Here is a 26,387-nt window from a genome sequence, read left to right as displayed (position 1 = left end):
GGTAATTGAGATCGTCAGACTAGCTATCAAAAGTTGTCAAACTACGGCGGTAGAACTACAGCTTTATGTTACGCAAAGTCACAATGTTTTAAGGAAAACGGCTTTTGTGTTTTTTCTATTTTTCGTAAAAACAATGGACGAGCAACGAGCTGAAACGCAACTAAAAATAAATTGTGGTCGGAACAAAAAATGTCAAGGATAAGGACTCTAGATGTCTCCTAACTCAAATGTGACATTCGGGGTGGTTTGTGGACATTAGAAGGGAGAGGGTTGAATCGCTTGAAAGCTACAAAGGAAACTTAATACTTGGACGGCTCCTCAGTTGTTAACAATTAATTTGCAGTATGTGGCTGCTCCTAATATTACTAGACTTCTTAGCTAATTTTCTGAGGATGTTATTGTGAATTAAACTAAGTTTTAGAGACTTTTATCAATACATATAAGCTTCTTGGCCTTTATTACTCGTTCTTTTTTATCTTATAAAATCTTGTAAAAAAAAATTGTTATGAAATCATAACCGAGTATAATCCTAGTTCCGGAAATAATCGTAAATCTAGTTCTACCTGTTTATTTTAGAGACTATGTTTATTTAAAACTTTTTTCACAACGTATAGGTGTTCTATCGATTACCTACCACAGTAAAATGACTTACGACTTACCTGTTTGAGAAAAAGATCACTAACCGCTTCCTAAATAACACCCATAAAAGGAGAAACTGACTGACTAACAACAAGTAGGTACAGTTTAAGCCAATCGGTCTAAAAACTTAAGATTCAGGTGTTCTCTATAACGTAGACCCCCAGAAAGGATTTATAGAAATTCCACCCGAGCAAAGCCAGGGCGGATCAGCTAGCTTTACAAAAATGTCACAATATTATTAGTGAATAGAGATACAGAATATATGTAGGTACAAATGGCCAAATAGCCTGATACCTACGTAATATATCGATGTCTAGCTTTAATAGAGAACACGCTTTGCAACACAGGTTTGTCCTAGATCGAAACATTTCCTAGGTTGACGGCCCGTAATGTGCTAAACAAAATGTCAGAGGTCGATTTCGTCGATAAAAGATGAAAAGATTTCGCTGCTGCTTGTATGCTTTAATATATTCTCTACATATAAGTTTATTGGCTATTTATATTACCTTCTGCTTGTTTGACGTCTATACATATAAATACTTATCAAGTTTCAACAGTATAGTTCTATTGTTTCGAAAAAAAGTGGCTGTGACATACGTACGGACAGACAGACAGACAGACATGACGAATCCATAAGGGTTCCGTTTATTGCCATTTGGCTACGGAACCCTGAAAACTTGTGTCTAGTAGGTATAGTAAAGGAAAACATTCGTGAGGAAACCTGCCTATTGCGAGTTCAATATAATATTCTCAAATGTGTGTGAAGTTGCCAATCCGCAGCGTGGTGGACTATGGCCCTTAACCTCGTACTGCTGTTGAACGTTTCGATAGCTAGAGTCCTGAAATTAAATAAAAACTGTACTTAAATGAATGAATGAATATACTTTTATTGTACACCACAAAATTAGTACAGAAAAAACACATACAAAGCACAACAAAATATAGGCAGGTAGGTACAATTTGGCGGCCTTACGCTACCTAGCAATCTCTTCCAGGCAACCAAAATGGTGCAAAGGACATAGCTATAGTTATTAGAGGTAGATATTAAATGTGACTAATGAATTTAAATTGACTCATGAATTTTATGAAAAAAACTTGAAAATTGATCCAAAGAATTACCTACAAACATACTCGTATACCTCTTACTATTTTGAAGATTGCTTCGATAATGTTTTCTTTATCATAAATATTAATGTCCGATATCATAGTAAACAAAACAGGCACTTATTATGTAAAACACCCTTTCAATTTTGCCTAAACCAACTTCGAGACTTCATAAAGCTTTTATTAATTAATATTGGTTTTTTATTACCAAGCGAAGGACCCTTGTATATACAATAGCAAACTCACTCTCGGAGTCAATTCAATTCACATCAAAAACTTCCTTGCATAAACAAACCTCTTAAACATTTGTAGTGCATTCACATCGCCTGCACTGAATAAATTGCCTTGCGAATCGCAATTGTTCGATTTAATTATGCACCTGGCGTATAGCAAATTAATTGAGTTAGTTCAATCCGTGAAATTGCGGTGAAATATATTTATTTGAATAACGATCCTGAAATAACTGATTATCTGCGGTTCCCTTTATCTATTTCAGTGATTGTAGTTTTTATTTGATGCGTATTTGTTACGTCATTTTATGAAAACAATTTTTTATTGAACAAATTAGCGAATCGGCCCAATGGCCAATTTGTCAATGATCTACGTCGATAATTGGTAAATTGGGCAAGTTCTGCAACTAAGATCAATCTCTACTTATAAGGATTATAGCTGATATGGTTATTTTCAGTTGATTAAAATTATGTTTCAAAAGTTAGTGTTTTGTACTTTTATTTTGAAAAAACGGAACGATGTCGGTAATGATGTAACCAACATCATTCCAATTTCTAACGTATTTTTTTTTAAAACTAATATTAATAACTATGATGATGGGAGTGAGCTACATCATTAATTAAGCCCCGTGACGGTTGTCATTAAAAGAATGAATGCAAAGCGGCAATTACGACAGGGTTGCATACGGTAACGAATGTATTGATGCGTCAAACGTAGAGCGAGGTGTATTCATGAAAGGCCGGGGTGCTCTGGGTGTCTGACACAATTCCGGGCGCCGGCGCGGCGGGTAGGGAGACTGCATCCCAGCCAGACGACACGCGGTCATCCTGTCGAGCGCTCTCGCCCAACTGCCGAAGCTCCCCAAAGATTTCCGCGGAATCGCAATTCAAAATTCGTACCCGAATTTCGTATGGAAACGTATCTCATTCGGAACCCATTGTTCGAATACACAATGCTGCGTGCGTAATACCGGCTTCCTGTATACGGATTATTGAATTGTCTTCGATCGTGCTGACGAACTTCTGTAGACAATAAACGTGCAGTGACGTTTGTGAAACTGTTTCATTTCGGGGATGTTATTGTGTATTTTTCGAGACGTTTGAATTCTTGAAGCCTAGGACACTTCGAAACAAATCGAACGAGATTTTCAAGTTTTAGACGATCGTTCTGATTGAGATTTAAATTTTAAAGCAGATCAGAAAGCCGTCAAACTGTATTCCTTCGACAGTTTTAACGTATACGAGTACGATGAAGAAAGAACGTATAACAGTCAAGAAGACACCTTCGGGACCCATAAAAAAAGTAAGTTCATGTTCGTAGAATTTTTGTAGATGAAAATAGTCAAGTAGATTGGTGATAGAATTAACAAAACTTTATTATGACTGGTATTATGGTGTAGAAGGTTTTATCGACCAATGCACATGGGATTGAGACGGTGACCTGGTGACATAATGCGTGTTCACTGTTCGTGTTGCGGTTAAACGACCATTTTTTAACCCCCGACCCAAAAAGAGGGGTGTTATAAGTTTGACGTGTGTATCGGTGTATCTGTGTATCTGTCTATCTGTCTGTGGCATCGTAGCTCCTAAACTAATGAACCGATTTTAATTTAGTTTTTTTTGTTTGAAAGGAGGCTTGATCGAGAGTGTTCTTAGCTATAATTCAAGAAAATCGGTTCAGCCGTTTGAAAGTTAACAGCTCTTTTCTAGTTATTTCTGTAACCTTCGCTTGTCGGGGGTGTTATAAAATTTTTAATTTACACTTGTACTTTTGCCAGTTTATGGTTTATTGGCGTCCTATGAATTAAGTTTGTTGCTTCTGTGTCTAACTTCTAGTTTTACTAAGCTCTTTTAATCTAACTTTGTTTTGCTAAATTAGCTTTTTGATTAAATCTTCAGAGATTTTAGAATATTTAAATTATCTTATAAACGAATTTCATAATTTACTCGAATAACTGGTTAAAATGAAATATCTAACTAAAACGAATTTCGTTATAATTCATTTAGTATCATATTACCATGTGTATTCAATTTTAAGCAGTTAAGCATTAATTCAACACAATTATCTGGCTGAAATTGAATATGTTACTGATAAATGAAAATGAAATCTAAAAACTCGTAATTTTGCATCAATGGGTAGAAAAGGCTAGTCAAGATATGAAGTTAACGAGTGAGGAAAGGATTTAAAGGAGTTTAATTCAGTTTGTGCAAATAGACTCCGGGCGTTAGCTTACTTGGAGAGTGTGTGTTCTAGCCACGAGCCAGACTTGTTAGTTTGTGCTCCAAGATTTCTTAAACCGTTAATGAAAAAGTACTAGGATTTAATCCTAGTACTTTTTCATTCACGAGGCAACAGTAATCCAAAAATCTTGAGTAAATATGGGTTGTAATTTTCAGATTTAATGTGGCACTTACCTTAAAATGGAATTAAGTAAAAATATTGATGTTACATGATTGTTGTTAGAGTTAGCTTACATCCCGGGGACGGACATAGGTTACTTTGAATCCCGGAAAATCAAAAACTTCGTACGGGAGTTCTAAAGGTCCGTCCACGCGGACAAGTCGCGGGCATAATCTAGTATAAATTAATAAATTCATCAGTTACTGTCGAAATCAGATCGTATCTTATATTATTATGTTCGTCTTAACAATTCTTCAACTAAAGATATACAACATAAACAAAAATATCTAGACCGCTATCGATGGTGAAACGGTACTGATACAAAGACGTTATAAATACAGTAGTCAGTCGTGCTCCTAGAAATCGCCTCATGAAATTTTAATGATAACATGAAATGTATGGAGTATTCAATCGATAATACGCGGTCGTGATGTTTTCAAGCGATACACTCGTATTATCTGACACACTTTTGTTGCGAGGGGTTTATTCGTAGTGAGCTCCAAACAAACGTAGTTTGGTTCTATTTTAATATAGAGACAAAGCCAGCGCGTGCCTGTCCTTCGTTATTTTATAAGAGCTGAAAGTTCCCAACACAGGGAGGAATGATCAGCGACTATGAAGTTTGGATCATGGTGATTTGGAAGATAACAGGTAATAAAATCTTACGTCAAAGTATAAAGTTTTTTAACGTATTAACGTTTTTTTATATTTTCTTCTCTCAGAAACGTCGCAAACCACAAACATACTCGTAGATATTAGAAACCGAACTATGTTTGTATGGAACGTGGAGGAAAGACCGTCATGGACGTGAGGCTAAAAGATATTTTATTGTTCACAAATATCTTGTCACAAAGACGAATAAAGGCTTAATTAGTTCTCTGTATGCAGACATGTCACGATCTTTTCCTAAACAATACACAATAATATTCTTTTAGAATATTCGCGCGTCGTTATTACATAATCCTCTTCCGAAGATACCCTATTACCATCGTTTTTTGGGTCGATGTCTCCATATTGATTAGTGCTGCTTTAATTAGGTCCATGTGGTTGAAAGATTGTAACTTCAAATGCAAATGTATATACATTATGATTCTAAACTAGTGTTATGGATAAAGAAAATATAGTATAGTGATTGACGATACGGTATCGTCACAGTTCACGACAGTTAGGGAATTTCTAACAAAATGTCGCCTCGACGTCAAACGGTGGTCAATGTTAGTACATTTGACACCCTTGAGTTTGAGGTAGCCCTATTTTATAACCCTATTTTTCTATGATTTCAGGTCACCATCCTAATATTTGACAAATCGTCGATTGAGGATCAAACCGAGAGTTCCCTCACTTTAGTTCAATATGGTATCGTTTAGTGTAGTCACACTTACAGATAATACATTTCATCCATCCATCCATCCATCCATCAGCCTCTATGCGTCCACTGCTGGACATAGGCCTATCCAAGGGCGCGCCACCAAACACGGTCCTCCGCCTTCCTCATCCACCCCCCGACACCTTATTCAGGTCATAATATATTTAGTATTACTTATCATACAGATAGTGGTTATTATTAATATGTAGTTCTATTTTTGTGTCCTATTAGTGGTTGCTAAGGTGTATATTTTTAGTTCAGTAAATTAGAAAGTCACGGTGCTATATGACAATATTAAACGTGTAGCAAATAAGCTATTAATTAGCGACTCTACGTAGTAAATGGAAAAAACCGGCCAAGTGCGAGTAAAACTCGCGCACCGAGGGTTCCATACTCGGGTATCTTTTCCGACATTTGGCACGATAAATCAAAAACTATTATGCCTAAAAATAAATGAAAATCTGTTTTAGAATATCCTCAAAAAAAAAAAGAAAAAGAAGAAGAAAAGAGTATGATATGATACTCCACTTGGTATACTTTGAAAATTGCAATACATTTTAATTTTTATTTTACCACAAATTCACGGTTTTCGAATTTATTCCTTTACTTGTGCTATAAGACTTACCTACCTGACAAGGTTAACGGGAAGTACCCTATAGGACAGACAGACAGACAGACAACAAAGTGATCCTATAAGGGTTCCGTTTTTCCTTTTGAGGTACGGAACCCTTAAAATACTAAATATAATTTATATATCCATTATCCATAATAGCATTATGTTTCCTTATGTTCTAAAATTAGTAGTCACGAGTGGATTGTATGTACAAAGTACCTTTGACCTCGATGTATGATAATAAGTTCATTTGGTCTGTACCAGTAGTATGATTCAATGTATTTAGTTTAGGTACTTATGCACTACTGGCGTTATCACTGCTGTTTGTTTTTGATGTGGATTTACATACAATAATACATTCGAAGTTATGTATTGTCCGTTGTAAGTTAATGAAAACAATAACATGTTCAATAATGCAAAAGTTACTACATACTGTGTTAGTTTATTTTGACAAGAAAAAATCGGTTTGCATAGATATTATACTCATACTTATTTGGAATTTTATTATTGGCAGTCATTATTGAAAGGAAGTCTTAAACCTTATATTGTACTCTTATCAATTATTTACTACCGTTTATTACATACTAGCTGATGCCCGCGACTTCGTCCGCGTGGATTTAAGTTTTCCAAAATCCCGTGGGAACTCTTTGATTTGATAAGCAGTAGCCTATGTGCTAATCCAGGATAATATCTACCGTCAATCCAAATTTCAGCCAAATCCGTCCAGTAGTTTTTGCGTGAAGGAGTAACAAACATACACACACACATACACACATTCGCCTTTATAGTATTAGTGTGATCATAGCTGGTTATTGATTCTATTGTCGATGTTAGTAATCTACACTTCTACATCTGCATCTTCTACTCTACACTATTCTATAAAGAGGTAAATTTGTTTGTAGGGGGTAATCTCTAGAACTACTGAAGTAACTAGGCTATATTTTAATTTAGCGGGGCGGGTCGCCAGTAGTTAATAACGTGGTATCTTAGATAGGAATATTTAAAAATTATTCATATAAATGATCTAACGAATGACGCACTTTGTATTTCAATGCTCATTACATGATTGAATATACCATAATGAATAATAAATTAAACTTTAAAAAATCGTTGTAAGTACATATATATGTACTAACTAGCTGATGCCCGCAGCTTCGCCCGCGCGGATTGGTCAGATCCCCTGCAGCATCAGGATTGAGGAGTTGGACTCCAAATTTTTTATGAAACAATGTCGCAAAGTTCCTCTATCGATTAAAAAAGAAATGACGCAAATCGGTTTCCGAAATCTCGGAGATTTCTGTGTACATAGGTAGAAAAACACAACTCCCTTTTTGAAAGTCGGTTAAAAAAGTAGCCTATGTTACGCCCTGGTCAATCCTCTACTTGCCTGTGAAAGTCCCGTCAAAATCGGTTCAGCCGTTCCAAAGATTAGCCTTTTCAAACAGACAGACAGACAGACAAAAATTTTAAAAACGTGTGATTCAGTTATGGTATCGTTCAAATAACCATATGAGCTTAATATGAGGTAGTTATTTCGAAATTACAGACAGACTTATTTTTCCAATTTTATTTATTAGTATAGATTTTGAGTCATCTTACTTGATTTTACATAGTTCTCTGATTTACCAAAAAGAGTAACCGGAACCGATTTCGCTATAGTTTCTTTTTTCTGCATTCTTGATACATACTTTCTTAGTATTTTCATTGGACATTCTCTGATGCCAATAAAACATTCGGATTAACAGTGTAATAAAAATTTTACTCTTAAAAGATTTCACTCAAATGGTTGAAATACTTACAGTAATTCAATACAATGCATTTATCAAGTTAATAAAAACCAAGTAAAGAGAAATCGGTTCTGGTGATTCCCTGTAATCCATGTTAATTTGATATGTTAAACCATAAAAATGTATATTGATTTTTATGTCGAGACCTACCCAAGCTTTCTTCGCAGTTTCATATCTGTTAGGTACAGGGTTGCCATCGAATTGCGTTTTTTGGTAGGCCTAGAGGTCAAAATTTGTCACATCTGCAACAACGTATTAATAACTTTTTCTTAAAACAATTTTAGACTCAAAAATGTGTTCCTATTTACTTAGATACTTACCTAATGCAACTTACTACGGATTAATAACTTTTTCTTAAGTAATTTCGGACTGGTCAAAAATGTGTACCTAACGTATTTGCGTAGGTACTTAATAATCGCAGAAAGTTTCAAGAGCTTTGGCTAGTGTAGTGGCTAAAGTAGATACCAAAACTTGTTCTGTCCGTTTAAATAAAAACCTTTGCTTTTCATCGCAATAATATTTGCAAATGTAACTTCAGTTAAATACAAATAAATATAGAATGCAGTTTATAGGGAACCAGTCAAGTAAGTGCAGTGTCCAGTAACCAGGCGACTGCTCGGTCGCCGAGAGATAAGAGTAGGTAAACTAGTGAACGGGCGTTCGACGACTCGTTTCTCATTCGTCCAGCGCAAGTAGGCAGTAGGCTCCTGCGCTTCAGTGCGAGAGGACGGCGCGCGCGCATTTCGATGTAAATAAATCTAGGTCGCGCTCATGTGATAGTTCACATTTCTCCTGCTTATGAGAAAAAGTGTTCAGTGACCGCACAGTTATTAATCGTAACGGTTTTCACATACAATCTACAATTCTCTCGATACGCATGTGTTATTATAGAAATCTCGAGTGCCAAAAAGTGGCGGATTTATCTATGTGGGCTATGTGATATCCAAGTGTGTTACCGTATTTGAGGCTTTTGTAATCGTCCAAGCGGATATAGTCCGCAGACGTTTCTAAGAAGTGTTGATTTGATTTTGTGAATGAGTCAGCTAACAGGCGTCGGGATTGTTAGCTTCGTCAACGTGCTGCCCACGATCTCAGAAGGTAATATTAGAGATGTCTTTGTCTCTGTGATATTCAATACTGTTGTCTAATTTGTTTCAGTTAAGTTGTCTTATGTGATAATTTTGACAGAAATATCTAAAATCTGTGTTGTGACTTACATACCAAAATGTGTACCTATTGCATTGCCTAAAAGTTATCTAAGTAACACTTTAGCAATATATTAATACATTCAATCTTATTTAACTTGTAGACCTTGCATATATTATCTTTAAATAGAGTATAGATTTCTTACCCTTCAAATAACTTCAAGTATTAGCTGCACTTAAGGTGTTTCTAATCTAACCCTTTGCGCGTGTTCTATCTTGTTAGTTACATAAACTTGATACCCCACGTAAAATGCAACCAGTACATTATTATATTTAGGTAACAGTTTAACATACAAATATCTTATGTCATTAAATTCTTCGCTATCTTTTTATCATTAGTTTTTACTGCTTTTATCTCGTATTAGCTACATTTTAAAAGCTCCAAAAATCTCATTATCATCCATGAACGAACTTTAGAAAGAGATTTTTGCTCCGTAGAGCGTCGTCTCTATCACTCATACGTATGTGACGTTTCGTCGGTCTTAACGACAGAGACAATGCTCTATGAAACCGTTATCTCTTTCTAAAGTTCGATGTGTAATGTTTTCTGCTGGGCACTTTACTTCGCTACTACATAATTGCGTTACTGTTGTTACATGATATACTTGTACGTTTATTTTACAAACGCTTGAAGTAAAACGGCATGTTAGGATAAAACAGCACGTCTGCTAAAGTCCTTCCTCTTTTTGTTGCATTTTTACTCTCGTGTTCAAGTAAACTTAGCCCTGAAGTTAAACGGTCTCGTAATTTTAAATTATACGCACACAACTGTACTTGCTTTTGTGTTGGTTCAAGTGTCTTACATTAATATATTTATAACTTACCTATGTAGATACATTTTTCATTTTTCCACAGATCAGACGTTCAAAACTGGTATTTTATTGGCTCAAATGTTGTATAATTTTATCAAGTGTAAATTAAAAATTTTCAACACCCCCGACAAATCATATTCGAATAAATAATTATGTATATCTAGGCAACGTCCATCTTGACAGCTTGACATTTGTCAATTGACACTTGAATATTATGAACCTAAGGGTTATCTAACCTTCTTTTCTACAATAAAACTAGAAAACAGCTGATAACTTTTAAACGGCTGAACCGATTTTCTTGGATTATAGCTAAGAACACTCTCGATCAAGCCACCTTTCAAACAAAAAAAAGTAAATTAAAATCGGTTCATTCGTTTAGGCGCTACGATGCCACAGACAGATACACAGATACACAGATACACAGATACACAGATACACAGACACACAGATACACAGATACACACGTCAAACTTATAACACCCCTCTTTTTGGGTCGGGGGTTAAAAAGCCATATGATAATCAAGCAGGAATGACAATATAAGTAATTTAATTTAATTAATCATGTATGATAGATGTACTTAGTCACGAAATGAAAAAAAAATGTTATTGAAGGAAACTTGTTATGGAGATTTGTATTCAACAGATCGATTACAATTTTAAATTATTTCGCCCGAACTTACTTTTGTAGTTTTAATTAAAATGTAATAATGAAAGTGTAAATAAATAGGAAAATGATGCAGATAATATCTAGTCTAAAACAATTACATACTATCTACCTTGCCTACAACCCTACCTTCCTTATAACCTTCCTTGATATCGGCAAATCTTAAATCATACATGTATATCACGAAGGCCAAGTAATAAGGAACTTATATAAACATGTTCCTGTCCATAGTCTCGAAGTAACTAAAAAAGTAATTATGCTGACCTTTATTGTACAAATCATTTATTGCTGTCAACTTTGATAGTAATAGGTACACATTATTATTAGTTAGAGCATGATTTCTAATTGTACATAGATAATTTATCTATCTATAAGAGTAACTTGACTAACTAATTTGTCATAGAGCGCCATTTCATCGGCTTTGTTATATACCAGTTGAAATGCCATTAAGATAAACAAATTTAACGACTACCGTATTTTGCTACTTAAAATGTACGACTAAAGTATAGGAAACAGGCGGTGCCAGGTGGGTAAAGCATGACTCGCATGTCGGAAATCTCAGTGATCGGTCCAAAACTGACCTTGACGACGACGCATCCGCCTAGCGTCAGATGTTTGACAAGATGCAGGTGCCCACCTGGGTCAATGACTGGGAAACAGATGAATATTTTTGGTTTTGAACATATTGATTATACCTACACTGTGTTTACTACAATCCACCACTTTAACCTATTAAGTACCTTTGATAATAATTGTTTCTACTAGTGATTATTATTTATCACCAGTTAAACAGGCATTAGATAATGAATAATGAAGAAGTGTAATAGACACCGTTTTATATACATATTTAGTAGTAATAGTACCTACTTTGAGCAAATGATTTTGATTTTATGATACGCTCGTAATTTCCTATTTAACGCGCCTCTATTGATAGAAATCTCTTAAAGTTATTGCGTGCCATGTGGTTTCTGCGCTGAATAGTTTAAGTTTGCTTTAAAATTTGATGATTCTCATGAGATGTTTCAAATATAGTGTTTACTATAAAGTCTTCTATTTATGTTCTTTCAATAACCTTCATTTTCGGGGTTTAAACAAACGATGAAAAACTTCGATACTGATCTGAAATGGAGAATAGAGTCGATAGTAAAATTAGGACAATAAATGAAAGCGCCGTATAATTTAGAGACCTAACTTTGACCATTTTCAGACAAGTCAGTTATCAGATATGAAAATTAAAGCGTTTTAGTAGAAGAAAGAAGCTGTCTCTTATGAACATTTTGAAATGGACAGCGTATGGTTATCCCTGCCCATTTCAAAGTGTTCCTAAGCGAGCGAACTTTCTCAGTACAGAAGACGAAGAAACAAAATTAATTATTAAACAATGGTAAATTAAATTATTAAAACAAATAGTAAAGTATTCTCTCTGTAGTTGATAATGACTGTCTAAAGTTTTAGAATTAAAACTATAATACAGCTAAATGCAGGATATAATTTAATTACAGTTAGATATAAAATTACGGGGTCTCCCATGCGTTAATGGAATGTGTTTTTAATACTTTTCGAAAGAGTTTTTATTTTAAAAAAGGGCTTTATTCGCTAACACTAATATTTTTAATTTTATTCAGTCTAGCATCTAAATGTAAATTCGTTTCTTCAACAATTTGTTCTACAAGCAATTAAATGAATGTACCTCCCATTTTGTTTGTAGTTGAAAAAATACTGGACTCAAACGAGTTGGGTTTCTCTTTTAATGGTAGAGCTATATAATTTGCGGAAAAATAATTGCTACTTATACTTTTAAACGCCGCGGTCGAGTTTTAACAGCACGTTTTATTTATATTGCTGCTTTAGAAACCGACAACAATACAGTTCATTATGAATACGTCTAGAAATTATTGTAAAAAGTTGAATCTGGTTTGCCGGCGAAACAAATTTACATACCTAATAGAATTTGTTGTAAAAGTTTCAAAAATGAAGTATCAAAAACTTTTGTTTGCACACTTTTATGAAGAACTTCAGTATGCCCGCGACTTCGTCCGCGTGGATTTAGGTTTTTAAAGATCCCGTGGAAACTGTTTGATTTTCCGGAATAAAAAGTTGACTTTGTCAATTACATGAACGCAAGCTACCTCGGTACCAAATTTCATAAAAATCGCTTAAGCGGATGGGTCTTTGAGAATCCAGTGAGAACTCTTTGATTTGCCGGGATAAAAAGTAGCCTTCGTCCCCGGGATATGAGCTTACTCTGTACCAAATTTCATCAGAATCGGTTAAACTGTTGGGTCGTGAAAAGCTAGCAGACAGACAGACAGACTTTCGCATTTATAATATTACCATGAATTTGCTCAGAATCAGACAATATGCCATTAGAACAAAATTTTAAGGTGACTTTCGTTGCCCGGCGCGGCGGCCTGCTGACAGGACTTAATGTATGGGTTTTAGGTACAGATTTTATCGCGTCGTATAAATTAATCTGTTCAGCCGACGGCATTATACTTTATAACGTTGTAAAAACAGTCTTTCACTCCTTGGAAGACTTAATGGACCAAAAATGAATGCGGAAAGTAAACATTTGTCTTGCTTTCTCTGTTAGCACCATTTGATTTACTGTTGCGAATTCATCAAGAGGATTTCGAAAATTATTTGTATTATGTGGTTAGTAGAAAGATTTACTTTCTTTTCGTGATTTGAATCGCTTATCAGGATTGATTTCTTGAATTATAGATTGAAAAAACAAGTGCGAGTCACACTCGCGCACGGAGGGTTCCGTACTCGGATATTTTTTCCATTTTGCATAAATCAAAAACTATTATGAATAAAAATAAATAAAAACCTGTTTTAGAATGTACAGGTAAAGCCCTTTTACATGATAATCCACTTGGTATAGTTATCTTACTATGAAAATACAAATTATTTGCTCACATTTTAATTTTTTTTTTGTGATATACAACCATAAATTCACGGTTTTTCGGATTTTTCCTTAATTTGTTCTATAAGACCTATCTACTTGCCAAATTTCATGATTGTAGGTCAATGGGAAAGTACCCTAAAGGTTTTCTTGACAAACACGACAAACGGACAGACAGACAACAAAGTGATTCTATAAGGGTTCTGTTTTTCCTTTTGCGGTACGGAACCCTTAAAATGAGAGCTTTGAACTAGCTTAAGTTTACAAAGTTGCACAACTTTAAACATTTTTTAATCTACTTTGGAATGCAAGGTAAGCAATATATAAATCAAGAGCTAAGCTTATATGAGCACTCGTAATGGAAGTCTAGCGAGAAAATGTACGCTTGGCTGACCGCGATGTTAGGTCATGGCTCGACAGACTCGCCGATATTATTGTAGAATCACGGTACTACGTATTTAGAAAACTACAACGTTCGTACCTAAACATGTTTACTTGAGTCACGAGCTGATGCTCTATTATAAGTGAATACAAAGCCTACATCCCGTGATTTGTTTGTATGGGATGGACAAATGTTTGAAATTCAATTATCGTTTGAGGATTCTAATGAAGAAAAATAGAAAAACTAACGTTACATATAACTTTAACATTAGATTTGTTTAAGTATCTATTTACTTCTAATTATATTATTATCATAGGTACTCGCAATGTTATTGTTTTGCAATAATTATGATCTTCAATGTAGTGATTTTTGTTGCTAACGATCATAGGCCTATTATAACCACTCAAGGCCCTTTAGCCTTTAATTAGTTAAAAACTGTTATTTTTTCTCTCATTATAAATGTCCAATTACTTAATTAAAATTAACATCAAATATTTAAAACTATGTAAACAAAGTTGAATTCGAAAAAAAAAAGACAAAAGATACGGTACATACAAAAGCTATTAAGGTAATCTTCGTTTGAATTGTCGTTTTAACATAAACGATACACAAAGAGTTGCATAGCTCAATTCGCATTTACATCACAATAGTTCGCATTGTGCGCACGGTCACAGGTTCGAGGTCAGGTGCCGTGTGCACTCCTTCTTGCAGTGCTTGTGTGATCATATAACTCAGTACTTAAATCTGCTGATTAATATGTGGGGTATATATATATGACTCCACAAATCTTATCATTATTGAAAATTGTTCCAGTATTAAAACCTGTATTATTTGAGTCACCATTTAAAATTAATCCATACCTACTAATATTATAAATGCGAAATTGTGACTGTTTGTCTGGCTTATATGTCTGTCTGTCTGTTGAACCGATTTGAATGAGACTTGGTACAGAGCTTACTTACATCCCGGGGATGGACATAATCTACTTTTTATCCTGGAAAATCAAGGAGTTCCCACTGGATTCTTAAAGGTCTATCCGTTTAACCGATTTATATATTTGGTACAGAGGTAGCTTACGCGCCGGAAATTGATTTCGGCAAATTTTTATTTCGGAAAAGCAAAGATTTCTCAGGGGATTTTTGAAAAACCTAAAGCCACGCGGATGGAGTCGCGGGCATCATCTAGTAAATTTATAAAAAGTGTGAAGCTTCTTAAATACAAGCTTTCTGAAATTAATTGAATCTCAAACTGAGTTCTCTGAAGTTCATGGATACAAGCAATTTATACAAATTAGAGTTACATACAATGAAGATAATTCATCCCACAGCAGCAGGTAGACGAGATTGTTACAACGGCGAAGCTTTATTAACAATTTTGGGAACAGACCGCATTATAAACACCTGCCTCGCGCTATGTACAAAAAAATGTACATTTTATATTCTGAGCGGGTTTTAGACAGACGCGAGGATCTCATTCCAGTTCTGCTCGGATAGTTTTTCGTCGTTTATTGTTATAGGTTTTGTGGCCGAGCTGTTCTCTCAACCTTGTATTCAATGGCCTGAGCCCCCAGTATGGAATTACAACAAGCCTACAGCAGCGGTTTATTTTTAAGTGAAGAGGAAACTTCTGTGCCCTACTGAATATGTAGTTCATTAATTTTAGTCACTTTGACGTGAGATGGCAACCACGACAAAGGTAGAATCTTTCAGTTTGCCTAAACGTTTGCTTGTAACGGATTTGGTTCATCTGCGTGAAAATTGGTTGTTTGCAAAAAAGTAAAGTTATTTAACACAAGGCAACTAATTAAAACTTAAAATGTAATTACGGTTTATCCTTTGCTAACAACCATTTCGACACCTCCCACGTAAGTTGTTGTAAGCCACAAAATTGCCATTTTGCGTTTTTTACATAAAAATGTCTATTTTTATCTATTTTATATGTTCAATTAAAAAAAATCCTAAAAATGTTGTTTTTTAAAGTACTTATGAGGCGTATAATGTTGTATTTTTCAAACGAGGACGACGTAAAATATCATATCGACCTTTACAACGTTTTATGTGGGGTGAAGTCGCACGTTTGCGCCTCGTATGTAACAGATACAACAGATCACGCCGGACTTCAAATGAAATGTTTGTAACTCAAGACACTGATATGTCACGGTTGTGTTTGCATTTTTTTATTTCATTATCGTATTTTAGTAATTTAATAGTGATGCCAAGCTAAACTATTGTATAGATTACATACAACAATTTACGTCGTCGAGGACACCCAAAAACAGTATTGTATGATGACATACAACCGTTTACGTTGCAGAATTATAATAAATTTTGTGTTAAGTGATACATACAACATTTTACTTCGGCATTTATTTCTCAAAATTTTGTTGTATGATTATATGCTATATTTTACGTTGCTATGACATTGTTTTTTTTTCTTACATACGACATTGTATACAGTAAAACTATGTTAAAATTTAGTTTGATGGCGACGTAAACCTATGATAGTCAATGAAATAACTAATCGGCTCGGCGCTAGGTTACCATATAATTAACAAAAAAAGCACTACTACAATATATTATTTCAGAGCCTACCTTTCCAATAAATAGGTTGGTAGAACCTGCCAGGTGATGGAGTCCAATTTCTTTAAGGCCCATCGTCCAAAAATAACAAATATTTTTTATGATTTTAAAGCTCATGGCCAGAAAAAGGTCAGAAATGATACTGTAGTCTTCAGCAGATGCACCTACCTACTGGCAGATCTCTATTGTACAAACACGTGACTTACGGATCTTTAATTTCGTTTTAAAGATACCATAGAGCGGAACAGGAACTCAAAAGTATTCACGAAAGATCTGTCTACTAAACAGGGCCTGCTGATACGACAAAAAACTGACAACACCTCATTTAAGCTAAACTTGAGCTCTTGAAATAAGTGGAGAAGTTCTATGGACAGTTATACACCACAGTACAAAGACTTGTTGAAGATTTGGCTAAAGATCCCAGAGCTAAATTGACGGGACACTATACCCAAGATATCCCAGATGCCAGTTTATACGAGATAAGTATGGCTCTCAAAGAACTCAAGGATAAAAATTCGGTGATATCAGAATCACAGTAGAATTCCTGAAAGCGGGTGGCAAACCAGTACTTAAGGTCTTTCAGCGATTTTCCAATCGCCATGACGGGATTTTCAATCCGTCATGGCGATAATGGCGTAATAAATAATAAGTAATGGTTCATTTGTTGCAATGTGGGCCTTAAAGGTTAGTGAATCTTATATTCAAATTAATCTAGTTCATTGCATAACGAAATTACAAAGTTATAAACATTACTCAAGAAGAGTCATATACTCATCTCGCTGCTAAGCTATGTCTATAAGCTGTTGTTATCGTAAGTCATTATGAATCGTCATAATAATAAGTTCGATGACTTTCAGCATCCCTAACAAGCTTGATTCTGAAAAAGCTTAAGCACTATAGGTCACATTCATAAGCTGCGACATGTTATGCATAATATAACTGAAGGCTATTATAATAATCTGCCTCTTTGCTAAGCATTTGTAAACTATGAGAAAGTTTTTGATTTGGTGGAAACTGGGGCTGTATTAAGGTCGCTATTGAGATGCTGAAACAACTGCCTGTTCATACAAATGCTGAAATAGAATCCTGTACGAAAACACCATGTCATAGGACCAGACTAGGCCAGTCCAATTGCAGTGACAGAGTGCACATTGAGACTTAATTCTCTGAAACTCTTTACCATTGCTTTGGAAGACGTCCTTATCTTTAAGCTTGGATTGGAATGAACTTGACATTAACATCAACATCAAAAGAAGTTCACCTTCGATTTGTCGATGACATAGTCACTGTCGCAGAAACTCTGGGAAACCTAATGAGGTGTCGACATTTACAGCTCAATGAACTTTGCAAAGTTTCACAACAGATGGGCCTGAAAATGAACATGAGTAAGACGAAAGTTTTGTCTAATTCTTATGTTTCGGCCCACCCAGTAATCGTTGAGGGCTCTGCACTCGAAATTATAGAAAAGTGTGTAAGCCTGGAACAGGTACCTGGACCAGGTAGGTAAGTGCAATTTCAAGAAACAGGTCAGCCAACGAATCCGACTCGGCGGCAGCGTACGGAAACTAAATTAGTCTTCGAACAGTGCGTGTTACCAGTGATGACATATTATGGATCCGAGATAATATGGTCACATATTATAATAAAATTCATAAGAAAGTTCAGAGTCACTAAGCGGGCAATTAGAGAGCTATATTTGAAGTTTCTCTACGTGATCGAATCTGGAATGTGGGTATCGGTAGGAAAATCAGAGTAACCGGCATAAATGGGTTGCGAAGCTGAAGTGTAAATGGCCGGGGCACATAATTCGAAGGACCCATAGACGTTGAGGTCCCAAGGTGCTGGAACCTCGCACTGTAAAGCACAGCGTTGACAGACTCCCACTAGGTGCCCAGACGACATCAAACGAGTCATAAGGAGCCACTGGATTCAGGTGGTGCAAGACCGTGGCATATAGAAGTCCCTACAAGAGACCTATGTCCAGTAGTGAACATCCATTGGTTGGAAATGATGAATCGGACTACACATACTACATTTTTTTTAAATTTTAAACGACGTACACTGTTGTATTTAACACATACGATGACACTCAACCCGTTTTTTCCAGCGTAATTTGTTGTAAGTATCTTATACAACATTTTACAAAGATGAAACACGCCGTAAAATGTTGTATGAACAAAATCTCAGAAATGTGAAGTATTTCTATAAATTATCTTTCAGAATATATGAAAGTACTGTAAACTATAACTAAATACCGAATTTCACACAAATATATTGAAAAATGGAGCTTTAATTTCAATTTATATCTTTAAAACGCTCTACTGAAAAGTTGTAGTTTTGGGGATACAACAACTTACGTGGGAGGTGTCGATTTACTTAACTAAGCATCAAATTTTTAATTGTACCTATTCAGAAAATAAATATAAGATAATTAAACTCCCTTGTAAATATGCTTTGTTTGAAAATTACTAAAACGGGCCTTGACTTGATAATTATGTCATATGACTGTAAAATTCCGTTGGAGATAATGCGAATAACTGAATAAATAAATGAGAGATTGTTTTTAGGTTTCTTCTTTCAGTAAAGTTGTTGTAAATTATAGTTGAATTAGTATTAAGAGGGCTCTCTCCGTCACTCGTTTCCACTCGTTTCATACAATCGTAGTTCCAATTTCATTTGAATATTAAGCAACCAAAGTCCATGAAATTTTGCAGACATATTCTAGAAACTAATATCTATGTCTGTGGTTTTCCAGATTTCTGTTAAAATATTCGGTTTCAAAGTTACGCGGTCTTAAAATTTTCATACAAATCTTGGAGCCCCTGTAATTTTAAAACTACATATTTTTAGAAAAATCTAAAACACCACAGACACAGATATTAGTTACTAGAATATGTCTGCAAAATTTCATGGACTTTGGTTGCTTAATATTCAAATGAAATTGGAACTACGATTGTATGAAACGAGTGGAAACGAGTGACGGAGGAGCCCTGTTAAACAATAATTTTATGTCCTTAGTCATTTACTTCATATGCATAAAACTTGTCATTTATGCATATGAAGTAAAATATGTCCGCATTAAATTAATTGTTGGTTAAATTCTTAAAAGCAAAGGTAAGATTAAACTAACATTCATAAAGGTATCAGGTATGATAGAAGCCAATATGGCAAGTAGGTATAGCAACAAAATTTAATAGCCTAATTCAAGGCGTGGTTGCATGGCGTCATGTGCGGAAGTTTCAACGAGTTTCCAGTTGATTTTGTTATTCAATTCAATTCTTTAAGGATATCCTGTACATCTACTTCTCATCATCTGTTCAAGTATTATTTCCGCCTTATGTTAATTAAAATAAATTATGTTTAACGTTTTTTTGATGTAAACTCTTTTAATTGTTTGTAAAGCTATAAAGTCATTGAATATAATTTAGTAGGTTTTAGAAAGTAACCGTAAGTCATAACCCAGTTATTATTTTTACTAGAAACAAATTGAAATCATCACTACAAGGAAGCTGATTCATGATAAACAACCTAAATCATCGTAAAATACCGATCCTGTGAATGTTCTGAATTGGTTGTAAGTGCTGACGCAATGAATGCACTGACACAATTGAAAGTATTGGAACTGTGATTTATTGAAGAGGAAAACAGTCATTTAGAATTCGCATTATACTTCTGTTAAGATATTATAATGAACTACAGTACAGTGTATTCTATTTTCCCTGAGAAATTACCTAGTCAACACCTTAATTTACAATGTACATAATATACCCACTACTAGTAGTGGCAGTGGTGAATGCTCTAATCAAGTCAATCATCGCCCACACTTGTTAGTGGTTGTTTCAACAATAAAGCTCGTTATGGATGACTCATCTGAACCTGCTACAGTTTTGTATTGTTTAGTATGTATTAAGTTTAGTATGTATTATGTAATACATGTATAATTATTCTGATGGACTTCGTCTGTGGTGGCGTTTGCTGGCGTGCGTGCGGTGCTTTTTTGGAGTGTTTTTTTGTGAAAAGTGGTCGGTTTTTGTGTTCTGCTGGTGTTTACTGGTGGTGAAACTGACTGGGAAGCGCTCTAAAGGGGCGCCGCGTGTATGTCGTCGGGCGCCGGCACCATTGCCAGCACAGACGAAGTCCAAACTTATACTGTATAAGTTAGGGAAACTATATGTATAAGTTATACATATAGTTTCCCTAACTTGTAAATAACTACAAACTTGACATTGGCTAATCAGTGTAAAGCCAGACGAGAGAGAGAAAAAATATTCTGATAACCGCAGACACTCTTGATTTAAATTCAACAGTATTAATTTACTCTATTTTGAAAATAAATAGTCCTTCAAAGTGTTATGGATATATGTAAAACTGGAACATATAAAACCACACTCTTGGCTCGTATTCAAATAGAATTTTCCGCTGAGTTGATTCAAGCTATGGCGCCTCGTTATGTCATCATTTTGTCAGTAATCAGTATAGTTTTACATTTGTATGCAGTAGTTTCATTTCAAAAATCCCTAAAAAACCTGTCAAGTTCTAGTCGCTCTCGCACACAAAGGGTTCCGTAACATCATTCAAGCTATACCTATCACTGTGTAGAACAATTAATAATGGACAGAGCCATCTACTTATAGTGATTTAGTAAACTGATTTTTCGTAAACACATATTTTTTTTGTGATATGCAACCATGAATTCACGGTTTATGAGTTTTTCCTTTATTTGTGCTATAATACCTACCTACCTGCCAAGTTTCATGATTCTAGGTAAACTGGATTTTACATTGTAGGTTTTCTTGACAGACACCACACACAGACGAAGAAACGGACAGACAGACAGACAACGAAGTGGTCCTATAGGGTTCCTTTTTCCCTTTGACGTAAGGAACCCTAAAAACAATATGCAATACCACATGTTTTGATGATCATTAGAGTAATGAATATCCTCACTATGCGTGCTGACTATCAAAAAATACCGCTTTCTCTATCCAACCTTTTATGTTACAGCCAAGCGAAAGCTTCTTATGATGTTGATTGGATTGCAATAAGAGTTTTGACCGTTGTTGAAAAGGCTACTATGATCATAAAATCAACACAAGAGAGATCTAAATATTTTGATTATTTTCCTATTAAATTGAAATCTTTATAAAACGTTAGTAAATATTTGTCACGATTTGCTAAGCTTTACCTAAATACAAACACACTCTTCATGATATGTATCTTTTGCCATTCGACTATATGATTCAGCAATTTTGAATGTTGAAAGCTGTAAATCGGTCAAATAACCAAGTTTACGATCTATCCCGTTCTCGCTCTTCGTAACTTTTGGGTTGTCATTTACGGCTCTTTAGCCTTTAAATCAATCATTCATTTTATTGCAAACGTATTTGGTACAAAACAACTGTATTTGTACTCAATAAATTGGAAAATTAACTCAATGGTACGGTAATTGATTTCCCTCATTAAACCGTTAAGACTTCGAACTCGCTTGTTTTGATTTGTATCATCAAAAGTAACTGCACATTCGTCCACAACACTTGTTTCACTTTTTTACGATTTGTGATGATTGCTTACTTTATCATATAATATGTATACAAAAGAACATAATGTACCAGATATGTATGAAAACGAAATAACACCGCTTTCATATTGATTGTTTGTAATCTATGTTATTTTTCTGCTTACAGGCTAAAGTTATTCTGTACGTTTTTTCTAAGCAGAATGCAAAATACCACTGTTAAAGGTTCCTTGAATTGAGACAATCATAGCGATTCTTCTTCTAGTTTTTTTTTTTACAAAAGTTAGCGACATTGTGATAACGTGTACTTTTGGCACTTCAGCTTTTAAATAACGATCGAATGCTTTCTGCAGGATGTTCTTTCCGTGCCTTTTCTGCTCTGTATTTGCTTTAGTAATTCATTTAATACGATGGTTCTTCCGATTGAGTCCAAGAGTACAAAGGAAGATACGACTACAAAATTGAAATTATTTTAGTGATTTGCATTACTAAACTTCAATTTAACAGTCTGTGATCGCGTTACACGAGTGCACTAGTTTGTATAGCCGTGCAGCGCGGGCGCAGGGTGGGTGGAAGGAATGGCACGCGGCCGCGTCGCGCAAGGTCGACGAACGACTTTCGCACGTTCAAAACACGCTAGCCCACCGCTGTATTGGTTTTGTTACCTTTGTTGCTTAGTTTTCTTAACGTAGTCTCCTTGTTATAAAGGCGGACAGGCACTGGCTGGAATCTATAAGGCGTACTATTACTTTTCTCAGACTTTACTTAGTGTCTATAAGTATATAGTCTATACAGACGTATTGCATTTGGACTGCAAGCCGACTGCAAAATTGTAGTTGCCCAGATGCTCTATAACTTGATGTGTTTCCTTTAATTTTACCTGAAACTAAAAAGTAAACTCTTTGTATGACGTTCATGGAAAAGTATTCAAAGAGAGCATAACTTATCAAGTTTATTTGCTTTTAATTGTTACATGGGAATGCAGAAAGTAATTGCATTGTTGAGATTTTATTACTCTGTAAAGAAAGGAGTTTGATTTCGATTACCCTTGCGGTTCTCATGACTATTATTATTAACCACAATATTAATAACTCTATTTTTTGCATCTTCTATAATCTGTGAGCCAATTATAAGATGTATACAAGAGAAGTTATAAATATTTATTAAATTTTTCGATATTTTTTTTTCAGTTTTGCGATAAATATTTTGCTTTTAATACTGTCCTGTCGTTCGTATGTGTGGTCTGTATACTGTAATTTTATTTTATAATTATACCAGTTTGCTATTCAAGTTAGGAGTTACTTTTATGACTGTGTTTAGTCGGGTACTTAGGGAGCATTTATTTCTATATTGTTTTGTTCATTTATATTTACTGGTTTCTGTTTGTTTGTTTGCAGTTTGATACAAATTTTGCAATTGATTTTGAACTAATTTCCCGATGAGCTTGAGACTTGAAATTTTGAATTAGATTAGAACTGGATGGCAATGTGATAATTAACTCGCTTTCTCGTGACTTTGTTTGTCTGTTTGTTACAAATTTTGCAATCGATTTTATTCATTTAATGTTGAAATCGTAGGCCTTTGATATACCTAGTAGGTATACCTGTATACCAAAATTATGAAGCGTAACATTTTCGGTTTTGATTCACAACAGGTGTCTCATATCTACCTACATTACTAGACAGTAGACGCAGCTAATACAAGCGTAATATTAGACGCCTGATATCGAGAATTGTATGTGGGTGATACACGCACGAGTACACTACCTATACCTACGACGAACGTCTACATTACATAGTTTCTTATTTATACATGTTCATAGATTTACTCCTTCTTTACCTATTCGTCCCTAGTCAAATTATAACTTTAAGAGTTTTCCGGTTTAATTATTAAGTAGGTTCCTTTTTTTAAATACTTATTTGTGTGGTCTTTACAAACTTTTGTGTGCATAATAAATAAATAATAAAAATATGACTGACTACGATATTGATGTTGAATACGTTAGCTAAGGAGGCTTGAAAACTGCAAAACATTTAATATCTTAACATTTTGTATTTTTTTTTATTAGAAATAGCGAGCAAACGAGTAGGCGAGTCACCTGATATTAAGTGATTACCGCCGCCCATAAACATTTGCAGTAACAGAAGAACCTCCAATGCGTTGTCGGCCTTTCAGGAATTTGTTGGTCCGTCCCTTGAATAATTTTACAGATAACGCAAAATTTTGTCTAGAAATCATATCCAAGGTTGACAATGATATTTAATACCAATTACACAATGTTGAATATTTTATCTGAGTTTGATATTTCCGTAAAAAAAATTCGTCGCATCTGTACATATTTTATCTTTTCCTCTGAATGTTTGTGTACCTACTTATTAAAACCTACAGGAAATTAACAGTAGACATTATAGTTTATTTTAGATCAGTAACTTGTTACAGTAACATGTTGAAAACATGTATAATTGATCCCAGTGGTTTGCATTTAATCCTAAAGTAGAATAATAAGTTCAGACTCATCATGATTTTCTAAAGCAAGTCTGTGGCTACATACCTAATTTAAATCCAGCGTTTATTTTCCGTAATCAAAGAAAACTGGAAGATGACAATTAGTGTAGTTATATTTAATTTTTTGGAGGCGCCAGTAGTGAAACCAAGAAATACAAGAAACAACTAGTGAGGAATCTATTAGGAATTTATTAGTTCGTTAAAACAATTTATAAAAGTCGACCTAAATTCGGAAATACCATTCGATGATTATTATTAATTCCGTCCCCACAGAGGAGAGGTTTCATTTTGGCACGTAAAGCAATTAAATACCGGGATTAATGTCGAGCGGCGATGTTTTGCGACGGGCCGGCGTGGGCGAGACGTGGAGATCGGGTTCAATGGACATTCCCGGTATGCGGAACTCTGTATCTGGCTCGGCTCTCCAATTTATTGTCACCGGTGCACTTGATTGCAAGTAGGTAGCTAACGATGACCGGCTTATCGTTGTTAGATACGAGTATGTGTGTCCACTTCTTATATTGAATTTATGAACCTAAATAGCTTATTGACTAGGTCGGAGTTAAGTAGGCTAGGTAGGCTATGAAACGTCTAGGTTCGTTTGATTTCACGTCACCCCAAGCCTAATATTTGACAATTGTCGATTCAGGATCAACTCCTGAATCAACTTAAGTTTTGAACTAGAGTGAGGAAACTCTCAGTTTGATCTGGAATCGATATCTGTCAAATATTAGGCTAAGGGTAACGTGAAATCAAAGACACTTAGACGTTTCATAGCCTACCTATTCACACTGTTTTGAAGGTTTTGCTCTATTCTTGATGGTTCTTCTAAGCGTTATCCCAGTATGTGAGCTCCATTTTCCGGCGTACCTACTTATTCTACGAGTACCGCACGTTGTATGAACTTGAGCAATGAGCATACTATTCTTGGGTTCCCTTATAAACAACGTTGTGGTTTGAAGGAATGAACCCATGTTGGTACTCATAGTGCTGGTACATAAATGCCAAAACGCCACGTCTTAGCAAAGTTTCGAGTTTTCTGGTAACTTTACATGCTATTAGGTATAAAGAAATAGGAAGAAGCTCGGTTGTCTGCAATACACCTGATAGAAAGCGACAGATGTCAGTTTAAAGTAGATCGAGTTTAATTTATGCTGTCTAGAGCCAACCCTAGGGGAAACTAGACATGGTAAGAAAGTTAGTTCTCTCGTTATTTACTTTTCAGGCTCTTTCAGTTGTCGCTCAAATAACTAAAAACACTGTCGTATATTTAGTATGCTGATGCTGATGAGTGTATGAATCATCAAAGTATATTTCTTTTTTGCTGATAAAATAATATATGGATGAATGAGGGTCGTGTTTAGTGGCACGCTCTTGGGAAGGCATATGTCCAGCTGTGGACGCAAACAGGCTGATTGATCATAATAATATCCCATGAATCAGCAAATAGATAATACTATGTAGAGTTACTTTTAATGGATATAGGAAATTAGGTTGGATCATGATGAGCAAATCATACCTGCCTATATTGCACAAAGTTTGGAAACTAATGAAACTATATGCGGTGAAATCCATTAAAAGTTTTGGGCTTGGTTTTCCGGACTCGTACATTTCGTGTATCCTTTTCAACCTTCCCTTATAACAATAATGTGTTTTTGTTCACGAATTGTTGTCCAT

The 26,387-nt window shown here is 35.0% G+C and overlaps 1 protein-coding gene across 2 annotated transcripts in view; it reads left to right on the top strand.

The window, feature by feature from the left end:
• LOC123868044 (cyclin-dependent kinase 14) overlaps positions 1 to 26,387 on the top strand; it is a 134,330-nt gene that overhangs the window by 5,793 nt on the left and 102,150 nt on the right. The window contains exon 1 of one of the 2 annotated variants that reach the window (XM_045910389.1): positions 8,827 to 9,238. The exons of the other annotated variant lie outside the window; for it this stretch is intronic. Coding sequence (XP_045766345.1) covers positions 9,175 to 9,238 — 64 coding nt within the window. The 5' untranslated portion in view covers positions 8,827 to 9,174. Of the gene's footprint in view, positions 1 to 8,826; positions 9,239 to 26,387 lie in introns of those variants that run through there. 2 annotated transcript variants of the gene reach the window in all.

The sequence above is a fragment of the Maniola jurtina genome, chromosome 9 (genome assembly GCF_905333055.1).
Source record: "Maniola jurtina chromosome 9, ilManJurt1.1, whole genome shotgun sequence".
In the NCBI taxonomy this organism is placed as follows: Eukaryota; Metazoa; Arthropoda; class Insecta; order Lepidoptera; family Nymphalidae; genus Maniola; species Maniola jurtina.
This window is presented reverse-complemented; position numbering and strand designations above follow the sequence as displayed.